Source organism: Accipiter gentilis, chromosome 6 (assembly GCF_929443795.1).
Source record: "Accipiter gentilis chromosome 6, bAccGen1.1, whole genome shotgun sequence".
In the NCBI taxonomy this organism is placed as follows: Eukaryota; Metazoa; Chordata; class Aves; order Accipitriformes; family Accipitridae; genus Astur; species Astur gentilis.
In genome coordinates this window covers 22,331,907-22,356,149 of record NC_064885.1, presented here as the reverse complement: position 1 = coordinate 22,356,149, position 24,243 = coordinate 22,331,907, and the positions used below count along the sequence as shown (strand labels likewise).

At 39.3% G+C, this 24,243-nt stretch overlaps 1 protein-coding gene across 2 annotated transcripts in view; it reads left to right on the top strand.

Annotated features, from left to right (window-relative positions):
• SPSB4 (splA/ryanodine receptor domain and SOCS box containing 4) overlaps positions 1 to 21,884 on the top strand; it is an 84,938-nt gene extending 63,054 nt beyond the window's left edge. For both annotated transcript variants that reach the window (XM_049803696.1, XM_049803695.1), the window contains exon 3: positions 20,615 to 21,884. In XM_049803696.1, the coding sequence (XP_049659653.1) occupies positions 20,615 to 20,742 (128 nt within the window). In that variant the 3' untranslated portion in view covers positions 20,743 to 21,884. The remainder of the gene's footprint in view (positions 1 to 20,614) is intronic.
• The last annotated feature ends 2,359 nt before the right edge of the window (positions 21,885 to 24,243 follow it).

The window sequence follows — 24,243 nt, the reverse complement described above, 5'->3', positions numbered from 1 at the left end:
CCTTTCAATAACTTGCTTTTTACTTTCCTTTCTCAGTAATAGCAATAGGAGCACCTAAAAGTCTTTGGATATTGATCTTTAACATGTGCTTTGGAAAGGAAAGGGGTTTGTTTTCCAGTGAGGAAGGCAGATAAAGCCGATGCATTGTCAAATGTTGCTAATAGGATGCAGGGTCACTTCGAGCTGTGCTCATTTCCTGCCAGAATCTGTTATATCCCATTGCTGTACCACAGTGTGAATTTTCTGAGGGGAAAAAGAAAAAAGCCTCTAAAATTGAAAGTACAAGTTTTCATTAAAATGTGGCTTTGAAGTAAAAATTGTGTTAAAAACAAAATTGGGGGTTTAAAGACTAGCACACCTCTCATGTTGTCACCTGACCCTCTCTTTGCTGTTACAATTTCTCAGCAAAAGGAGCCGTGCAGAGCCCCTGGGAGGCTGAGCAGGAGTGGCTTCTCTGGTGTGTGTCGGGCAAAAGATCTGCCAAACTCATTGCATGGTTCCGTGAGGGTGTTTTGCTTCTGGATCAGACTCTGGCCCTGTTTCATGTCAGTTGAGTTTATTGTGGTTATATATACCTGGTGGCCTTTCATTCACAGAGGGGGATTCGTCAGCTATTCAGGCCTGTATTATCCACATGCAGTATTTGGCAGGGTTGTCTGCCAGTTTTTACCACATTTCAAGTGCAGCACATTCTGAACATGAACGGTGGCAAGGCAAACATTGCACCTATCTCAGCCTCTTGAGCTGGATCTTTGCTGCTTCAGCAGTTGAAACAGGGCACAGACAGAAGCCTACATCTAAACATTCTCTTACAAAATGCTTTTAAGACAGAGCAAAGCGACACTGTGGTGGGGCAAGTTCTGCTTAATGACTAACTCTTCCTAACAACGAACTCTGCCTAGCAAGGAACCCCAGGTGAAAAGAAGCCCGTGAGCCCCATCAGCAGCAGGAGGGGGAGGGTGGTGCTGGAAGGTGCACATCTCCCTGTATGGTGAAAGATCATGTCTGCAGGGAAGGGGAAGCTACTCCCCTAACGACCCCCAAGCCCATAGCCCAGAGGCTACCTAATTAGTCGAATGAGTTCGAGTGCCCGCCCAAAGGAGGGGCAAGAATGATAAAAGGACACAAACTGAAGCCCCATGTGCACAAGCCCACTGGAACCAGACCCCTCAGCTGACTGAGCCAATGCTGGACCCAGGACTAGTGAAATCTTTCTCTTCTCTGTCTTTCCCTTTTCCTTTTCTGTAATCCCTGTACCTCATCCCTTTAGACATAAACTGTTGACCAAGACTGGGAATAAGAGTGGATCCAGCTGCCCATAGGCTCCTCACTGAGGAGTCTAGAAAGCAAGGGGGTCTACTCTGAACCTCATGACTCAATGGGAGGGCTCTCCTTATTGTCTTCCCTGAACTGATTCCCAAATAAGCAAGGCCTGTAGTGTATGCTTGCTGATATATGAGAGCACGTTACACAGTTTACTGACATAGTTTCATGCCAGTTTTTGTTGTGAGCATACCAATTTTGGTGGTGAATATGCCAATTCATTTTGTGAGCAAATAAAAATTGAGTTTTGTGAGTTAAAGGAGCCCTGGTGTCTTTTCACCTTAATTGTGACCTGGGAATCGGCAAACCTGAGTCATCGTCCTGAGAAATTGGGATGTGACACGCACCACCCCCCACCCCACCCCCCACACCCCCCGGGACATGTCAGGTGTAAGTGCAACACAAATATGTCAGTTCAGAAATGGCTCAATGTTGCTGTGCACCGGGATGAGCACCAGCTCCTCTTCATACCTACATGCAGTAGAGCTAACTTGGTTACAGTAACCTAAGCGGTTTGGCCAACATTGTGTAGATGTGTCAGAGCTAGGAATAAGTCCTCTGTGACTGCTGTGTTTTCACATGCGTGGTGGTTTGGTATTCACAAAGCCTCCAGATTCCCAGAACCCACTGTGGTTCTTTTTACAGTGTTGAAATAATGATTTTTGTAGTGTTTTGTAGACCCTGGCGAACCAACCCTGATGTGCATTTACACCAGATGCCCACAATCTTACAGTGATGCAAGATGATAATTTCTTTCTCTGATGTTGTGTTTTATTACTTAGATGTATAGTTTTAAGTTAATGACACTGTATTTTGTTCTTCATACAGATCTAGCAATAACTTCTTAGAGCTATTTTATTATACATCTAATATCCTAAGTTAGACACCTGAAAATTTGCTGAAGTGCAAATAAAATGATCACTGGACCTGAGTGAATGTGACACGCTCTGTCCTTTGCCTTTCATGTTATTTTCCTAATTTCTGTCACCACTTACAGGAAACTAAAATGCCCCTCAGATGTGTAAATCGACCTTTAGTGGTAAAGAAAACCAGTACATCAGTGGATGCCAGCTGAAAGTATTTACTACTGGCCAGTACTTCTCTTTGTTTGTATCTCTGCTAGTTTAGGAACTCTGCTCCCTGGCTGATGTCCTGTCAAAATGCTCAACTTCTGCAGAAACTTCTATTAGTGATGCACAGTTTCAGTCATACCTAAGCTATTCCTTCCTTTCTGCAACATCTTGCTGTAAATACTTGGAAAGCATTTTAATGCATTTTTCTCAACTTACAGTGACCTTCCTGGAACAAGAGATTTGATTAGGAGATGGTTGATAAAGGAACAAATACTCACAGGCCAAAATTGGAGGATTTATGTGTAGGAGCAGCTTTTGTGAGGGAGAAAGCATACCTGCTGTCTTGTACCACAGCTTCAGCATTTTGAAGGGTACTGCCTGTTGTCTGACCACAAGTCAGATGCTCTTATATTCAAATTAAAAAAAATATTTTGCTGTTATTTGACAAGACGTTTTGGAGCCAAGTGAACTAATCTTTGCATAGCACTTTGATGCATTCTCCAAAGCTTTGTTCAACCCTTGTGATACTTGTTCTGTTTCAGATATAGCAGTTTTCCATAATAATGGCTAGTTTAACTTCCTGTTACTATGGCTGTTAATCTGTGTAACATATAATTAATATAGAAAAAGCAATATATAATTTGCTTCTGTAGATAGATCACACAATTTTATTTTAAAGGGTCTAGTAAAACTGGATGGTTTACCACTTAGGAACATAACGTAAATGTTCAGAGTCCATGGTATTTCCCCAGAGTGATTTATAATACAGCAAGAAATGGAAGGCCTAAGAAAAGGGAGGAGAGTTTGGATGGGAACACTTAAAATTTCTTGGCAGATGCTTACTGCTAGGGAGGCTTAGTATTATATTCTTTTTCCTTCTGGGAATGAAAGATTTTAAGGAGGAAATGGCTGATCTGGGTTCCTGAGAGTGCTTTCTGAAGGCAAGCTTAGAGAGCAACCTCATTTACATCGCAGACTGCATCCCTGTCAAAAATGTAGTATGCACTCTTAACCTGCTGAGGGTGGCTGGTGCTTTTGGGAACAGAGCCACAGCTGACTGACGAGGGTGGCTGGCACTACTGCCCAACTGGGGCTCCCTGCACTGCAGAAAGCTCGTAGTTAGTGGTAATAAACAGCCTTTTTTCTCTTGAGAGAACGGAGTCACATACGTGCAACTACAAACTTACATTCTTGTTTCTGAAAGCCAAGGTTAAAAACTTGTGTAAGATTTAAAGTATTCTGGCATTGCATGAACAGTGCTACTTTGCTCTTATCAGATGAACTTCAGGTTTTTGAAGTGGTATTTTAAATTCTCACAAATGGTAGATGCAGAGGGGCTTCATAGTTGTTACATTTCAAAAAAAATACTGAATTTCCAGCATCATGAAATGTTTATGGCACTTGGGGGAATCATTATTATCTGAATTTCTGGTAACAGGTTTTAGTTTTACCTTCTTTTGAACAGAGCTTCCCAAAGACCTGGTTTAATGCTGTGGTAGGTAGAGCTTTACTGAGGGCTCTCCAGGATTAAATATCGTACACTGCGTTATGTCTGCAGAGCACAACTTGCACAGAGCAAGAGGCAGTTTTCAGGGATCCTCAAAAGATTCAGAGGATTCAGAGCTGCTGGTTTGTTTACTTTTTGTATTCTGTGTCGTTCCTTCAACTTATCTGCTTCATGGGCTCTCGATCACTTTGTGCATACAAATATAATTAGTTTGGACATCAATACTAAAGTTACAGTGATGGATTGAAAATTTATTGTAGTTGTGTTTCATCTGTATGGCAATGGATTTAGCTGTATAGTAGCAGCATATTTGTGGCCCTTGTTGTAATTACTGTATGTCTAATGTCCAGGAGGCGTGTTTTGGAAAAATCGGAAAGCCAAAGCATGGTAGGTGTTAGTGTGGCTACCTTTCAACCAAAAATAAATTTGGCATTGCCCTCTAAGGACTTTCTATGTGATGATGTTTGCCTTCATTTTCTTTGAAGCTCAGCTTTGGCCTGGGTAGGCAATGGAAAAGAAATGCCAAAACCCAGAACTTTTGACTCTGAAGTGGGTTTTCAGGAATGAGAGAAGGAGTAGCTGTTCAGAAGAACAGCGCTGAAATACAGAAGTCTGTTGAGAGCTGTCAATACCTGTGGGTCGCTAAGTGTTGGGAACTTATGGAAGATAGCAATGCATGTAGGCTTGCTCTCTAAAGTCCTTTCTCTCTAAATGTTTTGTTACTACTGATAAATCCCCTACTGTCCCTCTCGCTTCCCCCTCTGGTGCATTTGTCCTAAGAGGAACTGCAAGTCCCGGGCTTGGTCCGAATTCTGGTGGGAAGTGGTGTGGCTTAACTCCAGTAGGTTGGGGAAGAACTGCATCACTGATGCCAAGAGCAGGGGTAACCTGAAACAAGGCAGAAATCTCTGCAGATTAGTATCTTAGCGTGAACAATTAGAAATACCTTGCTGTTATGAAGCAAAGAAATATTATTTTTTTTAAGTTCGGTGAATAGCTTTTAGGAACACAATTTGCAGAGACAAAATTTCAGAGCAGGCCTTTAAAAGAGATATGGTAGTTGCAGTTGTGTATGAAGAGCATTTTGGTCTGTTCTATGTTCTCATTTAGTGATTAACAGGCAACTCAACCTTTTGAACTTTCTATATTTGTGGGGTTTTTTTTAGTCTATGCGCTATTATTTGGAAACATGTTTTTGTTTCAGAACTCCTTGAAAATGGTTTTTCTTTAACAAAATTTTGTAACCAGGATGTCTCTATAAAATGCTTCCCAAAAGTAAGAGAGATTTCATTCAGATATTCTAGATAGCCTCAAAGGAGATTAGTTTTTGTGAAACACCCATGTTTGAATGGACCAAGCTGAATCTTTCATCGAAGTTGGCCAAAGCCCATAAAGAAAAATGCAGATAAAATTGAGCTTTACATATTTGAAAGCAAGGATTCAGTCCTGCTGTAACTACTGAGCACAGAAGAGGAACAGACAGTTTTGGAACAGGCAAAATTTTGTGACCTTTTCTGTCAATGGTAATTGCTAAATCCATGTGGATCATCCCAAGCATGAATTTGATGAAATGAGAAGTATTATGCACAACTGGCTTCTAAGAAGTGTGATACATCTAAGAAACAAGTGGATGAAACATTTTTATTGGGAATGTCTTTGCATTGGGCTGGAAGGTTGCAAACGCAGTGTGCTGAGTCCTAGCCCATACTGGCAATTTGAACACAAGGGCTGCGATCTGCTTTTGCCGCAGGGTTGACTCTTTGGTGAGATCTTCAAGCAATGATACAAGTTGTTCTCCATAAAGTTTGCTTTTGCTCAAGCGTAGAAGTTCTTGTTCAAAGCTGCATGGGAGAGAGGTCCAGAAGTTTTGAACAATTGCCATCTGGCTTTGATGTTTTAAAGGGGAGAATGTCCTAGGAGGTCAGTTTTATTTGATGTTACCTCACAAGGGAAAGGCAGTGATGAATAATAGACAGTCCTGCTTTTGTCTTTGGAAGGTATATCAATAAAGCAAATAATATGAAAACATTGCCCTTTTTTATGAAGCTGGAAAGTTACCTCAGAGAGTGAAATGTATATTTAAGTTGGTACCAGGATCCTGAATATACAAACCCCAGAATTTTGATTTTGCACCAGTAAATAAAATTAAATTATACATTATAAAAAGATTTCATTAGGAATGTGAAATGCATGACATGAACATACAAATATGTCATTAATAGCAGAGATGATGTAAAGTATAGAGTTTGTATTGAAAACAGTACACTAAACCATAATACAGAAAAGAGAAAGAAGCCTTTATTTTTCTTTTTCCTTTGTTCATTAACATTTTCCCACGGGTATTGGTGTAGTGCTTGCCACTCCTAGGTTGCTTTTGTCTTGGCAACATCTGCAAAGGAAACCAGGGGGTGCAGGTAATGGAGGGCTCCAAGTCTCCCCTCCATTGCTAGCAGCATGGATGTACGGAGCAAGCAGCGCACACAACAGCTGCACTTCTGAGTTCCCGGGGAGGTACTCAAGATGGTCACCACCCCTCTCCCCTCATTGTCTCTTGAGCTGGGAGATGCTTGGAAGAATAAAGACAGTCCATTTCTCATTGCTTTGATGTCCTGGGTCTTTGTGTCTCTGCCTTGGTATTGTTTGAGTGCTTCTGTCTCACAACTCTGAAGGAAAGCATTTTCCTTGATTTATTAACTCTGTTTTTTGAAGAAGTTTTTCTGATTTTTTTTGAAAGGACAAGAAGGAGTTGCAAAACAAGTATCAGCACTTTGTGAAATGGGATACATGACTGGGTCAGGTTACCCTAAACTGAAGTTTTCTTGCCCCTAGTGCTCGACTACAGACTTCTTTGGGGTTGCGGTTTTGATTCTATGTATGACAATAAGATTTAAAACAAGCACAAGGTCTTGATCTCTCCTCCTGGACAGGAACATAACCAAAAGTAAAAGCATAACCAAAGTAAACAACTAACTAATGTGATGGGTTTAGAGGATGGATTAAATTGAACGCTCCCCAGGAAGTCTGGTCTGGGAGGCTGTTCCCACCCTTATGAAGGATGATTTGGGAAAGCTGTATGGGGCTTTTTACTCAGTCATTGTTTAAGTGACTAACTTAGTTAAGAAATATCCAAGACATCAAAATGGCATGGGCATGTTCTTATTCCCAAGGGCTCAGAGTTTATCTCAAAATTGTGAGTACTTGGAAAAAAAATAATCCATTTGATTTTACATGCAGATTGATATCAGAAATGACTTGGCAACAGGGGAAAAGCGAAATATCTATGGATTGGGGACCCCATTTAGCAGTATTTACCCTGGCAAAATTCCCTTTGGCTTTGCTGACAATGCTGGTGGAGTAGAATAGGCTGAGTCAACAGGGAGCAGAAGGAATTTGGTGGGAAGCATTCTTTTGTGCTATGTGTAATTCTGAATGTGCTTTTAAAATTTTGGGGGTTTGTACTTTGGATTAAGTACTGAGTTAAAGAATTTGTTTTGATAATTTAGCATTTCATCTGTTGCACCAATGTCACCTAGATTTTAGATTTAAAAAAGCAAAATATACTGTGCCTGATGTTTACAGACCCACAGGTAGGAGGGCTTTTCATTTTTGAAGCCCAGTTCACTGAGTGACACTGTTTGCCTTGAGAGTAGGAGCATAGAAGAAAGGGAAGGAGATGGCTGATAAGAGAAAATAAGACATATTTAAATGGTTTAATAGGTCAGAAGATTTGGTTGAAAAGAAAACAGTCATAGTGGAGTTCTATATTATTTTTACTTTTATATATATATATAAATGTTTAGATATGTGACATGAGCACAAAATAGGATTGATATTTGTCTCACTTTTTTCTTTTTCTTATTGTAATCATATTAAGAAAAACATAAAAATTAATGTTCAAAATATGAGGCTGATAGTAAAGCAGTCTGTCCAGAATCTGTTAAAACAGAATTGAAATTTAGCATCAAGCTGATATTTCACTAATTAAAAAACAAAAACCAAAACAAAAAAAAAACACTCTACAATTTTTCCCGTTAAAGAACATATGTAATTTTGAAATTGTCATATCCCAAACTGTAAATAAAATATCAAAGAAAAAGTTGTCAAAATGCCATTCCTTTTTGGGGGCTGGAAATGGCCTTACTGTCTTCACTAAGCTCTGCTGCCTGCTTGACACTGTAATGAATCAAGTCATTTATAGTGGTATCTTAAGTATGGGCTTGCATAAACTCATTACTTCTTGAAAACTTCAATCTGCATATTTACTAATGCCCAGATAGGAAAATGTATCCTCTTGTAGCTAAAACCATGTTGAAATTGGTTTATATTTTGTACTAAGAAATTGTTGTATATCTGCCCAAATTGTAGGATTCTAGAAGTATTTTTTTCTGTGCTGTTAATTATAGCATTGTTCTTAAGTAGAATAACATTAATTCTAGGTCATAGCTTTCTCTCTGCTGTCTATTTCCCTTTGTTTAAATCTAAAATCAAATAGTAATAGCTATTTTGTGTCACTAAACTCTATGGTGTATTACTGCCACTAAAATAAATACGTATGTATGTAGGAAGGAGAGGGTGGTTCAGATGTTTCCCTCATATTCATACCTTTTATGTTCTTGTGCATGTGTGTGTATGTATGTGTGTTTTATATATATATACACATTTGTATATACATATGCATATATAATAGTGAGCCGAATGCCTCAAGCTACTACTACTTGAACCTCTTCAGGAATCCGAAAACACAAACATGTAGAAATGGCTTTTAGTACGTATCAACTTCTTTCATTCTAGTTTTTGATTTGAAATCAGCTGTATTAGTGGGTTGATGGGGAATCCCTTTCTTACAGAAATTAGGCATGCAGGTACATTAAAGAGCTGAGTTGATTCCTTAGCTTTGCTTTGTTGTTCCCCGATGCAATTTTTTAATCGCCAGCCTTACAGATTGACTTTGTGATCTGAAAACCTAGATAAATCTTTGTTCATAATAGCTTTTCTGCAGGCCAGATGATGGTTTCCTTTACACCTGTGCAACTGCATTAGCCAGCTGGCAGCTGGGGGCAGAGCGAGCTGGAAAAGGCTGTTGGTGGACAAAGTGTATTTGATAATGAATCAGTAAGAAACAATAAACCCAGATCCTTTGTGGTGTTTTATAGTTCCTTCCATAGCACAACCACACTACTCAGTGGTTCAGCTGCACTTGGTTTTCTCCTCATCCTGTTTGACATCAGTGATGTCCTGTGCAGATGGGTGGTCGTAAAACTGCAAGTGGATAACACAAAGCACGAGGACAGAAGGACCAAGCATGAAGCTGAGAGGCATGTGAGGAGAGGGTTGGGATAAAAGCCCCCCTGGTTGCTTCTTGCTGTCCTCCCCTTTGTGTCTGAATTCATCGGAACAGCAAGCAAGCGGCATCGGTGGAAGAATCATCGCGTCCAGAGAAAGTGTTAGCTGGATCTGGTGAGCTGGAGGAGGACAGGGCAGAAGACATGAGTGGTATGCTGCTGCAGGCCTAGTTCTCCAAATATATTAAGCTGCATTGTGAGGAGTAGGATGATGGATGAATGGAGAATGGCAGCAGGTTCCATCACAGCTGCCACCTCCCCTTTCAGCTGTACAGGCCAGAGAAGACAGCTGAGAGAGGCCCTCTGCTGTCCATGTCTCCAGGAGGACCACGCATGGGAAGGTTTTGCCCGGTGATTCTGACCTGGAGGTGAAGAACTTCAGTGTGAGCCCAACTCAAGTTAGCTACCAGATTCTAGTAATCGCATGTGAAATTCCAGATTTTTTTATTTGTGAGTTTTAATGTTTGTCGTCATGTTAGATCCACTCCACACATCCAAAACAGGAAAAGTCACTTTAGTGGCAGACTTCTCTCCCTAGCCCACCTAGCCCCACACCTCTGCCTTCCCATCAGTGGGTTTTAGGCTGGTGCTTCAGGCGCTCGGGGTATGATAACACATCACATACAGTGGCTCCAGGAATCCATAATATGGAAATCATCTTTCCACACTCAATTTCCCACAAAATGACCAGACCATTCGTAAGACAACACGCCAGCAGTGCTGGTTGTAGGCAGTGGAACAGCAGTGTGAAATTTCAGACAGAGCTTTGCCAAGGTTGAAAGGTGGTAACAGGAGCTTGTGATGAGAAGAGCTGAGCAAAGGCAGCCCTGTGTGCTCTACCTGTGATATGAGAGTGCATTTGTGTTCAAAAAGAATGCTTTAGAAATGTCTTCGAAGAGCATCAGCTGTGTTTGCAGACCAGGAACAATGATGAATCCTAAATTCAGCATGAAAATAATTCAGATCGTCTCCAGTACCCTTTTTCTGCTGATAAAGATTATGGTACTTAAGAAAAAAAATCACTTTCAACAAATCTAAAATACAAATGGTACTAAACTAATGGGATCAAATTAATTATATTGAGCCTAATGGCAACTTAATTGCTCCGGATTTATTGCAATGTAATTCTGTTAATATCAAAACTTGAGTAACAAAGTGATGAATCTGGTCCGTTGTTTGCGGATCTCCCCTAGAGAGCATTAGCTTGTATACAATTGCATTAAAATTTAAATGACACGCTGCTGCTGGTTTTTTGCCTGGTTTGAGGAAATCTGCATATCTTGGAGCCTCCGGGTAATTTAAATTGAAGCAGTTGAGGAAATGTCGTGTAACAATTATATGAGGAGAGTAGTCAAATATTTATTGTCTTAAACAGCTCAGCACAATTGGTATTAAAGTAGAAGTCATCAGTTCTGTTGCCCTGTCAATGTGGTGAAACTTTGAAGAAAGCTGTAGTGTGATGCAGAAGATGCTGTGAATCAATTTAATTGCTAACTGGAGTAAATAACTTTATTATTTAGCGTAATACTAAACACCTGTACAGAAAACTACTGAGATAGGTTCCAGTTGAGAATGAGTTGTAAGCAATGCGCATCTTGAATGAGCATGTGTTACTGCAGTATGGTGGTATTTAGAATTTCTTGTGAGGCTCCAGCATGCTGGGCACAGTATGAGACAGTGTGAGAAAAGATAATGGTGTATTTGTTGTCCTGCACAATTAATATGTCATACAAACTGCAACAGGTAGATAAAATAGGCTAGTGGGAGAAGGGCAGATGGGGCAGTCAGGCAACCAGGTACCCACCTGGTTCAGCATGTAGTTCCAACATTTTGTCTTTCTGCCTCCGCCCTCAATCCCAAATGTGCTTAAGAACAGCTGTGAAAACTTAAAATTTTTAATTTTAGAATATTTTTATCGGTATGCTTAGGTTTCCCACCAAGAAATCTCATCATCTGCTGTAATACCATTAAGGCAGAAATGTGCCAATAAATTGACAGATAGGAAAATATTCACCTAAAATCTTTTTCTGATCCCGGCCCCCCCCCCCCCCCCCCCAACAACAGAGACTTGTTCACAGTCATAAAGGTTGTTATAGGTGTGTACTTGTGCATGGGTGTTTTGTTTGCCCATTTCGGAAGCACATTTCATGAAGAGATAAATGCAAGAAATTTTTTCATCACATTTCAGTCATTATGTTGCATATTGTTTGCAGTGTGTGAATTCTTGTTGCAAAAGTTGTCTGCAGTGGTTAATCCTTGAAACCTGAACTTGCCTTCAACTTTCTTGGTTATTACTTTGCCTATAAATCTGTCTGTAACCCCTGAACAACATTGTCTTTGAACTCCAATGCATCTACTCAGTGAAATTCTCATCCAAGCTTTAATCTTCTCTCACCTTGATGTATTTTAACTTCCTTCTTCGTGGCCTGGCACACAACCCGAATTTAATGGTGATAAATGTGCTTCCAAGAGTAAAAACTATAAAGTATACATTAGAGATTAATCTAAGCCAAATCCTCATTCCCAGCATGTTAAACTTGGGAAAGTTTGAGCTGGGAGGAGCCAAGGGTTGTAGCTTAGGTTTATCTCTAATGTCAAGCACTTGATTTTTTTGTTGTTTGTTTGTTGGTTTTAAAGAGCTTGTGTTTATTTTAGGTGTCTTTTCTACTACAGAACATTTAGATCATCCCTGAAGTAACTGTCTCAATTTACCTTTTTACTGTGTTCAAGAACAAAGTGAAGAGTTGTTTTGTGGAAGTATTTGAGGAGAGGAGAACAGCAAACAAATCAAGGCCAGAAAGCAAATCTTTCCAGCTCATCCTTCCTATTTGCATTTTCCCGATGCACACAGGGAATGAAATCATACATGCGCTTCCTCTTTCAGAAGGGAAGTAGCCACCATTCTCGCTTGCGCTCTCTGGCAGCATGCAAGTCTATCGAGCTATAACAAAACCAGCTTATTACAGGCTTTGCTCCTTTTTAAAATAGCCAGTTGTTTGCTGGTAAAATTCATTATTATCTGGCTCTGTTTTGCAGCTTCTGAATTACGCAGAGCAGTACAATCTAGTAATATGTAGACTGGGGAAATAGCGTGTTAAAATGTTTTCAAATATGACTCGTACATGTGATTTTTTTTGTTGTTGTTACGGGAAATTGAATTACTACAATGCATATGTACATTTAAATTAGCTGTTGTAATTCAGAAAACAAAAGTTTTCAGGGAAGTTTCCACAGTGAAGTTTGCATGTAGATTTGGCGTGGGCCAGACTTCATATTGCTCCTATTCTACATATTCGGTGTGCTTGATCTAGACCCCTCTTTATGTGGATCATAAACCCACCCTGAGGGTAAGAACTGTAGAGCACATTGAGCCTCTCGGAAGAGGGTTTCTACAGGTATATATGTATATGACTTTATATGTACAGCCTTCCTACAAATATACACAGAGTACTTTTCTAGGAAGAACATTCCTATAACCAATATGATTCAAAAAAAGTGTTCAGGCATATGCTTAAGTCTACAAAATTGAAATCTTTAAGAATATATTTAAGCCTGCATTGTATTCATTGGATTTAGGCATGTGCTCTGGTGCTTATGAGTCAGGACCAGTTGTCTAAGTCTTGTTGTCTTCTTCATAGGAGATTGTAAACACTGAAATGCAAAAAAAGAAATTGCAAGGAGATACATACTTGTGCTCAAATGACAGATTCTTTATCGAACCACTAACGAGGCCACTGGCTTTTGGGATTGGTTTTGTTTTGTTTTCATTCTGTTCTACTTCTCAACTCTTTTCCTCTCAAGAAAGCACAGCTGGAGAGCATTAACTGAAAACAAATGATGCTACAGAATGTCTACTTGTTCATTGCTGCTTTTTCAGTTTAATTCTGCTAAATGATGCCTGATCGAAGTTTTAAACTGTACTTAACTGCATTTAACACTTAATAGCCAAAGGTATCTGTAAAACAATCCCCACTGCCCAGCACAAGACATGCAGAGGAGGAGGAGGGAGGTTTACCCCTGAGTCCTTCCCTCTATTCAAGCTTTCTTGCCTTCCTTTCTCCCTTTAACTTCAAGCACCAAATTTCTGTGGGATGTGAGACAGCTCAGATACAGGGGGTGTTTGTTATTTTTGTATTTTTACTTCCCCACCCTGTCTGCTGAAAGCAAGGTGCTGATGTGGTACAACATAAAGGTTTATTTGTCCTAGTAGACAACTGCTGGAGACGGCGGCTGTTTATCAGCCTTGACTGATAACAAAAAATCTCACCATCTGCCACCCGTTATGCTTTTGAAGAAGTGTGTGTGATAGCTTCCAGCTGTACAGGAACAAGCTGTGTGGGTGGGGTGGGGCACAGGGGGGTGATGTCGGAGGGACTGAAGGAGAGCGTGCGTGTGCTCTGCCTGTGGTGACGGCATCAGCTGCTAAAGGGGAGCCTGGGGCTTCGTAGCATGCGACTTCTGCAAAGCCAACATAAGTTTAGTAGTAGTCTGCCAGAGCCTTGGGCTCTTGGATACATAAACATGAGAGAGAAAAATGACAGTGCTCTTTCGAAAAACCGTGGTGTTCCCTTTTGAATTGCGGAATTCTTGAGAGTGGTAATTCTTCTGGATTGCCTGAGCTGTAATTCGAATGTGATGTTCTAAGGTGCTTCGTTTGTACGGTCTGCTGGGTAAGGCTCAGAGCTTAAAGACATCTGTGGGAAAAACAGATATGTGATTTCTTTTATCCTGTTATCCTTTGACTGAATTTTTATTGCTGTTAGGAGATTTATTAGCATTTTTTATGGCTGGTCATGACTTGTGTGCTTTAATATATTATTTGCAATTTCCTTTCTCTAGATTGTGCCATTTAAGGAACACAACTCAATTTTTCCATCAGTTGCATCAGGGAAGCCATAAATATGTCACAGGAGGTGTATTTATGTACCGTATTATGTGGGGGGAAGAATTTGGCCTGTACTGCGTAAAATTAAAGCAATAATTAAGCTTTGGCAGAAAGGTTGGAAGGAAAATTCCTGGCTTAAATATATTTGTATGTTTATTATATGTGGTAATTAAATGGTAGTTGCAAATTTCTGTATACCCTGAATCACCCTAATGGAGACACTTAGACCACATTCCCCTTAGCAGGTATTTTAATATCTGGAAGAAGGGGGAATATTCAAGAAAAAGGATTTAAAAAAAGCATGCTGCAGTCTGGAGAAAAAGCATGCTGCAGTCTGGAGCATGGTGGGCACTCGGCTGCCCTGATGGGGCACAGAGGATTGTCCATTGGAACAGGTAGGTGTCAGGTGCAGAGTGGTGACAAGCCATGGAGAGAGCTTTCCCTTCCCACCTCGTTTATGGGATGCCCACCAGAACAGGGACAGTCTAAGAATGTCATCTCGTGTCGGTATTGGATCCCCTTTCCATGGCAAAGGGTTAATCTTTTTGAGACATCATCCCTCTAAAGACGATGATGATTGTTGATCATGGCAAAGTATGACATTAAAATTGGGCGGTGAAAAGAAGTGCAGGGTGGGAACCTGAGTGATGCTGATTTACTGGTGGCAAAGAGGAGTGGGCAGAAAGGGGCACCAGGCAATAGCCACCAACTATGCAACATGTATTGAAAACCTTATGCCCAATTAGGATATGAATGGAGGCATTGTGCATTTTCCTAGTTTCCAAGACTCCTGTCTGTGTACCAGGTGTGTGTTATTTTTGCAAAAGGTTACTTTCTTCCCATTCTTCAGGTGGTGCTGCTTCACCTTGTCCCTCTGCCAGGTGATGGGCATTCTGGGGCGAGAATGGTTATGCCACCATTGCGGCATAATGAGCTGGCTCTTCCTGCGTGGCATTGTTGTCAGCACAGCAGAAGTTAGGACTGGGGAGAGGTCATCCACTTATTTAATGATGTGTGAGTGCATCTCTTTCTCGTAACACTATTTTTTCTTTTAAGTCCGACTTTAAAGCTGCCTTACAGCAGTTGAAAACAGTAACATGAATCACTGAATGTGATGTGAATGCTTTTTAATAAGTAAAAGGCAAAAAAAATCAAAATATAATCTGGTGTCTTAGACCTATAAAATAATTTTTAAAAGTCTTAATTTTTGGTGACAATTATTCTCATGGAAACTTCCTTTGTTTTTCAACCAGCTTTAATTTTGTTTTGATTGTGTTGGGTTTTTTTTCCTCGGACAACTCTGATTTTATAAAATGAGATAAAAATATGTTCTTCATAGATTAATGGAAGCCATGAACATTATGTGCTGTTACAGCTTTAGAAATTTCTTTAAAAAAAATAACTATTGTCATTTGGCAAATGTGTGCTAAAAGCTGCTCTTCTGTATAAGCCTTATGTAACATTGCAGGTAATACCATTTAGTGTTATTGGATGCTAAATGACTTTAGTATCTCAACTATAAAAGGCTGTTTACAAAGATGAGGCAGTCTTGTTGGAGTGCCAGATTGTTAAATAACTACAGGTTGCCAAAACTAAATGAACTTTTCAGCTGGTAATGATGCGCAAATTGCTATTGCAGATGCATGTTTATTGGAGAAATGCTCACAAGCACATAGTTGTTTCTAGTTACAAATGTTTCTTCGCCTTTGTCCTTAAACCATCAGTGACACCATTAGAGCAAGTATATCTGGATATATAACCACAAGTATTTTGTGTTATTAATAGCTAAATAGCTACTAAATAGCTATTTTTATGTCATTAATTTGATTAATTTATTGAATAGCTATTTAAGCTATTTTTAAGCTATTAGCTATTATGTTAAATAATAAAAATAGCTATTATTATTAAAATAGCTTATTATTAAAATAGCTATTATTATTAAATTATTAAAATAGCTATTATTTAAATAATAAATAGCTATTATGTTAAATAGCTATTTTGTACGCCACTTGATGAAATGCAGCTCTGCATGAGAAGAGTGGCTGTTGTTGTGCCTTACCCCCAGTTCCCAGGTATTCAAGTGTCGGCGTGCATGTAACTATAGTATAGGGAAAGGAAGGTTTGTGATGGAGTACCCTGTACTGTGACCCATGGTGGGCCTGTTGCAGATACACTTCTGAGGAGTTAAGCAAAGGTCTGTTAGCTTGCTTTTTTTTTTTTTTTTTTTTTAATGGGCCTTCTTGTAAACTACTGGTACAAAATTGGGAGACATGGGGATTAAACTCTGACACATAAATTAAGCAGTTTTATTTTTTGACTGTCTTTTTTTTCTCTTGAAAAATATTTTTCTATAATGTGACAGTTATGAAGAGCTACCTTTGGGTGAAGAGGTTTCATGGTAAACTTTAAATGAGAAGATGATTCTTTAAAGCACATTCAGGAAGGTGATGGGAGTTGGCCTGAGGCTTAGTGCATGTGTCACCCAACAAGCTGTAGCTGCACTTTTCTCTCTGAGTTCTGCTGGAGCCTGAGAGGAAGTACTGGGTTTCCTGTGCAAACCTTGCTCCCTTGCCCTGGAGTGTCTTGCTTTGAATTTCTTAGCCTGGGTGGGAATTTAATACAAAGAGCCATTCTTGTGAATCATGTTTTCTTTACAATTTTGCATTCCAGCTCAGTAATTCATTCCTCCTTTTTCTAATGGCAAAAACATTACTGGAGTTCACATAACTTCGGCAAAATGGCTGGTTCATGTTCTTCTGGGGGGATTGAATTCTCCAGTTCCATTCTGTTGTGGGTTATTCTGAAAAGCATAACACTTATAATGCATATTAAGTATACTAAGTAATAAAATGTTCTGACAATCAGTTAGTATCTCTGAATTTAAAAGTTTTTCAAGGGTAAATATTTCATGTTGTGAAAGAAAGATTTTTTCAGTAGTCAAACTTACAGCTAACCGTGTGGCTTCAGAATATTCATCTTCCCATCTCCTGCATTATTAGAATATTCTTTTCTTGGCATTATTTGTATGATCTCTAATGAAAATAGCATTTTGGAAATACTGGTTTGAACATTTGAATGTGCTGTAGAGTGTTTTGGATATATCAAGTGTTTGTGTTTTAGGCAGGGTAGATCACAATTATATACTCAGAGTTGTTGAACTTTTCCTCTCCAAAAGGACCAAGTTACTTATTTCTGACTGAATTTCCCTGAAAACGTAAAGCACTTTCAGTATTTACATGTGTGTGAAAGAGTCAGCTGAGCTGTTACAGCAGATGATGAGCAACATCTTTGCAGCAGTCCATTTCCTTGCTGGCATGCTGTGCTGTGCTAATAACATCATCCCAATTCCCTCTCCCCAATCTCCAACGCAGGAAATACCTCACCACTGGTGAATGATCGGAGCTGCAGTGGGGACACGGTAGAGCCTGGGCTTGGCACCTGGTGTGAATGCCAGGAGCTGGCACCTGGTGAATGTTAAAGCACCTCTGAAATTACCACTTGCTATGTCTAGACTGCAGGGCAGCGTCATTCTGGTGTGCCTTTGTTCTGCCAGTTCCCAAGGCAGGGGACCTGTTGGGGCACATGGTGGTGGCACCTGTCTAGCCCAGGGCGGGTGCACTGGAGGAGGGTGCGTGCCTGCATCTGTCTTCTCAGCTTTGGGGCAGGGTGCTGCTGAGGGATGCACCCAGATGCCAGAGTTGAGAAGCACTCCCAGCTGCTGTAGAGTACCTGATCAAAGGTCTACACAATCTTTATACAAGCTTTCTTCTGCCTCTTCCACACATTAATACAAATGCGTCCCCCGGAACTCACCTGGTTTTCAAAACCTAGCTTGTGCTTCTTAAAACACAAACTTTTTTCCAAATTATCCCCCTTTGTAAAATATGTAGTAAAAACATGAGATGTGATGAATGGGAGAGTGCTTGTATTAAGGTACCAAATGTTTAATAATAGTTCTGTTGAGTTAGGCTGTCTGAAAATCACTGGTGTTTAATTTCTAAAGAGTATTACATTTATCCCATTAACTATTTTGAAGCCTAAAGTGGTTTCTTTTCTGAATTTAGTTTTTGATCATTTAGGACTATTCACAGCTGCAAAAAGTTTTTACTTAAAATGCTATTATTACAATTTTTTCTGAAGTTCTTACAGCCAGCACCCCAGAAACTGTAAGTTTTATTTAGTAATGTAGGACAAACCTGTTCTCTAATGTTGTTCTAGGTTTGAACTGCTGTTGGATAGAAAGGAGAATAAAAAGACTATAGTTAAATTTTCAAGTTGCAAAACCACATTCAGTATGTGTACTTTATCAGCTGTTGCAAACACTTGGGGGCATTTTCTTCAGCATTTGAAAATTCCCTGTAGAATTGAGACAGGAGACATTCATTTAGCATTTCAAGCTTGAAAAATATTTTAACTTTTTCTTAAGTTTTGTTTTGAAGTTTAGGATTAACTCTGTGCCTGGCTGCACAGATGGCTACATTTTACCTATTCCTTCATCTAGGAAAAGAAGACGACCACATGATTGGTTAATGACTTTAAGTAATGACTTTAAACACTCTCAGTCTTTATTTTACATATTCTTCATGGGACCTGAGAGATTCTGGGAAGATACTCAGAAAATTGTTTATGGTGTAAGACTTGCAAGATGCGTTGTATTCCATCTCCTGGAACTTATAAGCTATTTTTGTTCCTACTTATTAATCTTAGTTTATGAATTTTACCGCTTCATCCCTTAAGATTTAACAGTCATAATTCTGGTATGTAAAAATAAAACCTAAGACTATCAATGTATAGCAAATGTTACTTTATTACTGGAATGTGAGGACTCTATTTTTTTAATCTTCTAATAGCAAAATTGTAGATGAAGTGGAATTTTAAGGAGTAGACGACTCCATATCCAAGTCACTGAAGTGGTTGTAAAGAGTTAAATAAGCTTTTTAGTCTTTCAGTGTACAACAGAATGCTTGATAAGCTTTTTCCCTAGACGCTTTTGGGAAACATCATAGTGAACTGTGGACTATGCAAATCAAATGTGATGCTGGGATAACTGATGGAAAATCCATTAAGTCAGTGGTGTGTCACCAGAGCAGACAATTATAGCATATAAAACTAATCCTTAAATAGGATGTTTTGGGCTTTGTAATGATTTTTTTCAAGTAGGTTTTAAAATATCAGCTAAAGGTTTGGTAGATTAACATAGTCTCTGCAAATCTACATGTGGTGCATAAAAAAACTCTTGATAAAACCACTGAGTGCTGTACGATGTTGAGCACTTGTAAGTAATCTGTTAAGTTTTTAAACGGTTATCACTATAATACAGGCACATGACACACTTTTTTTTTTCCCCTCTCCATTTGAAAGTACTAGTAAGGTTTTAAAGGCTACTACTGTTTCATCACGTAAAGAGGAAGGGTTTCCTGTAGTCTTTTAAACTCTTACCCTTTTAAACCAACATGTGTAACCAAATCCATCTGGTTAAAGTTATTCTTGAAGATAGCTGTAACTGGTTAAAGACTTTATGGCTTTGTACCAGTTCCTGCTGCAAAAAGCTTTCCATTGCAAACTCTGCAATCACAGATGTCATTCATGTTACTATTGGATGGAAATTCTGTGATGTTCCTGCAATTCTGTGTGAGTCTTGCAGGCCAGCATGGGATATAGGTGTGAGATGGTTTGAGATGCTGCAGATCACTGTGTTTGGGTCTTAAATCTGAAGTGCTATCAGCCAGGCATTTCTGACAGATATTTAATTAATTTCTGTTAAATTAAACTAACAGCATCTACAAATGTTGTTTGTATATTTTGGGAGTGTTTGTGTATATACATTATGAGAACAGACACCCTGCCTTCTAGTCAGCTGAATCCTCCTCCTCTAATTCATTCATGGTGGAAAAGGTTAAATTTCCTCTAGATTTTTGAGGGTGTTTTGTTTAGTTTTTTGCTTCCACTGAACTTCCTAGAAAGAAAGGTTAAGAGTGTGTTGCAGGAAAAGCAGTGTTTGCCGAAAACTTTGGTTACCCTTAAGTACCATTTCCAGTTCCTAAGACGCAGAAGGAACTGGTATGTAAAGGTCAGAAGTTAGAAGTCGCTAGTGTAGTTCACGTTAACACAACGTGACGAATGTAGTGTTATAAACAGAGTAGAAGCTCTTTGTCTTGTTAGAAATCTGAAAATGTAATAACTTCTTATGCTGCAACTTGGTAAGCCTGAAGAGTGGTTTTGGATTACTATTTTAAGCCTTACAGGTAAGGAAGCTCAGTCTGAAACTTTGCAGTCACTTCTTATGGGTGGAAGGTACAGAATTCTGTCTTTGTTTCTATTGAGTATCTTAATTGCCTCATGGCTGTCAGGTTTTTCACAATACCATTACTATCTTTATGACTACCTAATACAATACAGAATCTATGTTCATAAATAAAACATTGCCTGTAAATGGAGATGCTGAAAAATTAACTCTTTATTTTCTTTCTTCTATTTTTTTCAGCGGAACCCCTGCCTTTAATGGACTTGTGCCGAAGATCAATTCGTTTTGCTCTTGGCAGAGACCGCCTGCATGACATAGAAATTCTACCTTTGCCTCTGTCTCTGAAAAATTATTTACAGTACCAATAAGACGTCTAGAACCCTCTGGCCTCACATTGGACTATATCAATGCAAATGGCAGAAAATTGTTTACAGCAAAATATAAATCTTTGTGATGGACACTTAAGTGTTATTTAATTTTTAATATATATTTTTTTTCTGAACCAGTGAAAGCAGATCACTGCAGGGGACTACTAAAGAATGTGAAAACATTGATTTGATCGAGATTTGTCTATTATCTGTTGCCTGTTGTGTTTACAGTCCTGAAGGCCATTATTCTTATCTCTCATATATTGGTTTATCTTTGTTGCCTCTGGTAAGTGCCAATAGAAGATCTGACCTGCAAGATCCACTGTCATGCAGGACAGAGCATTCTTCAATAACTTGATTTTTTTTTTTTCTTTTTTTCTCTTACACCTTGCCCCAATAGATAAAGGTGAATTAGCAAAGGAAAAATCTTGACAGTAACTTTTGAAAAGTACTTAAACCTTGCCTTTGGTATCCGGAGTTGTTGAGAGCTTTGAGTGTTCAACACTCAACATAATCAGGCCTGTAATATCTAAAAGTTCTAACACTTTAAAAAGCAGATTATTGTCTAGAAGAGGAGTATGTGATTTAAAAACAGGAGAGGAAGAAAACTGGTATGTGTGTCAGATAATTTTTGGACATGGTAACAGAAAGATGCAGTCCATTGTTTTCAAAACCAAATCTAGTCCCTCCAAAGTTCTGCAGTTTATAACAAAGCATTCATTATCCCAAGAATTTAGGATACTCCTATTTTAGAAAGCTTGTCACTTTTTTATTTGAACAAATTTATAATTTTTATGTGGTATGAACTCTAAGTACTTTTTAATGTATGTGTGGTTATAATGTTTATTTATCTGTTTAGAGTCTGTGGAGTTGTCATTTAACTGTTTCCCATTTTGGGGTGACTGATTTTGGTTTTTTTCCCCATCTCTACCTGAAATGTATTAATTTTTCAGGCTCATCCCATTTTTTAAGATGCTGCTTTCTATTTGCATTTCTTATATGTTTCACATTATCTGCCTGATCAGTTATCTAGTTTTTAAACTGGAAGTTGTTGTTATGGCAGGATGTCAAATGTTTAGACTGAGCTGCCTTCAGCATATTTTAATGTGAATTTACCCATGAATGAGGAGAAAATTTCTAATAAAGTCTACTGTCCAAAATAAAACTCATGTCTCCTTTAATGAAATGGTAAATAACATAGCACTACATACAGAGTTGAAGTTCAGTTCTTCCTGCAGCTTTGCATATCTTTCTGTTTAGCACTTCTTTGGAATTGCTGCTTTGGGCTCATGTGCGGGAGACATCACAGGCAATGTCATGTCCTGTTCCTGATTTATCTCACTTACTCTGGATATAGCTGTACTCTTGCTTTTAACACAATTCTGGCCAGATTCCTCTAAACAAAACCTGTTTTGTGCGAAGTTGCACTTGGAGACTCTGTGCTTTTGAGGTAGGTTGAAGTTTGACCGCTGTGCACTGATGATACAGGTAAAACTAAACCGCAGATGATTGGCCTTCTCTCAGTCACCCCAAGGAACAGAATTACAGTTTCAGTCAGAAAAGAGAAACACGAGGTAAACAAGATACAACAACACAAGCAAGAGTGGAAGCAACAAGGGCAAGGTAACACAGGAGTGTCAAAAATTAAGTAACAAGTATTTGCATCTCTGGGCTTAACTGTGTATGTTGATGCTTGTTTCAGCACCCACTTACTTTTGGACTTGCTTTCACTTAAGGTGAGAGGTACGTACTATATTACTTACCTTAGTCTTGTAGAAGGGAAGAAATTGCAGCTGTGATCTGTATTTCTTACTTTTCCCTCTTTGTTTCATTGAAACCTTTTGTCTCAATAGGTACATAGGAAGGAGGATATATAGTGTAATAACTCGAAAAATATAGCTGTGTCAAGTGATCTTTCATAAGCAAGGTAAGCAGCTGTTCAGGAATGGCACAGTAATCCTGGTAGACCTTATTTCTCCACCACTGAAGTCCATTTTACGTAAGCACTTCCTAAAATTAGTGTTTCACTGTGGTAACTAGACTTCATGTTCCTTTGAATAACTGCAGTGACACAGCTGTTAAGTGTTACCTTCTCTGTTCTTTCACTTGACCCAGGTTGACAGCCTTTTAATGTGATGGTAAAGTGGGAAGTGATACAATGAGACAAATTAATGGTGCCTCTGTATGTTAATTAACCTAATTATTTTACAGTTGGATTGGAATTTCAGCTGGTGCCCCTTCTATGGTGACTCCTCTAAACCAAATGTCCTTATTTTATCTTTCAAACTTTTTTTCCCCAACAATTAGCTGTCTTCCAGGAGTGCTAGTTTTACAGGAATGATAGTTTTATTCTTTTACTGTTCCCTAATTGTGTGTTGTGATGCTGTGGATGGTAGATACACCTTCATGGGGGATTAGGGCTCTGTTTTGGGGGGATGTAAGTCTTTACCACACAGTTTTCTTGGTTCACGGAAGCCTTGTAAGGAGGACGTGCCATGGATAATATTAACAATACTTCAGTGTTTCTGCTAACCATCCCTTTGCAAATAGATTATCTTCCAAGAGGGCTTATAGGGAAACCAGAGTGCCCATCTGTATTGCTAAGAATGAGTCAAGCATTGAGGCTAAGCAAGCAGTCAGAGTACCTACTCACAAAATGTACCAAAAAAAGTCTCCTCTCTTGCTGGACTCCAGCCTGGGTGATATGTTCCTCACATTGATTCTCAAGGCTCTCTTTATTGGCATGCAAGCATTGTTTACTGTCTGCTTCAGGAGTGAATTGAGCAATAATATATAAGGTGGCTGTCCTGGTTTCAGCTGGGATAGTGTTAACTGTCTTCCTAGTAGCTGGTACAGTGCTATGTTTTGAGTTCAGTATGAGAAGAATGTTGATAACACCGATGTTTTCAGTTGTTGCTCAGTATTGTTTAGACTATAGTCAAGGATTTTTCAGCTTCTCATGCCCAGCCAGGGCACAAGAAGTTGGCACAGGATGCAACCAGGACACCTGACCCAAACTGGCCAACGGTGTATTCCATACCATCTAGTATAGGAACTGGGAAGTGGGGACAGGGAATCGCGGCTCGGGGACTAGCTGGGTGTCGGTCAGCGGGTGGTGAGCAATTGCCCTGCGCATCATTTGTACATTCCAATCCTTTTATTGCTACTGTTGTCATTTTATTAGTGTTATCATTATCATTATTAGTTTCTTCTTTTCTGTTCTATTAAACCGTTCTTATCTCAACCCAGGAGTTTTACTTCTTTTTTCCCAGTTTTCTCCCCCATCCCACTGGATGGGAGGAGAGTGAGTGGCTGCGTGGTGCTTAGTTGCTGGCTGGGGTTAAACCATGACAGTGGCGATGCACTGGCTTTTGCCCAACACGGAGGTCAAACGCTGTTATGACCATTCCTCAACCAATGCAGTTTAAACTTCTCAGTCTCTATCCTCAAAGCATCAATGCAGCAAGATACCTACCCAGAAGCCCACTCCTATTACAAAGG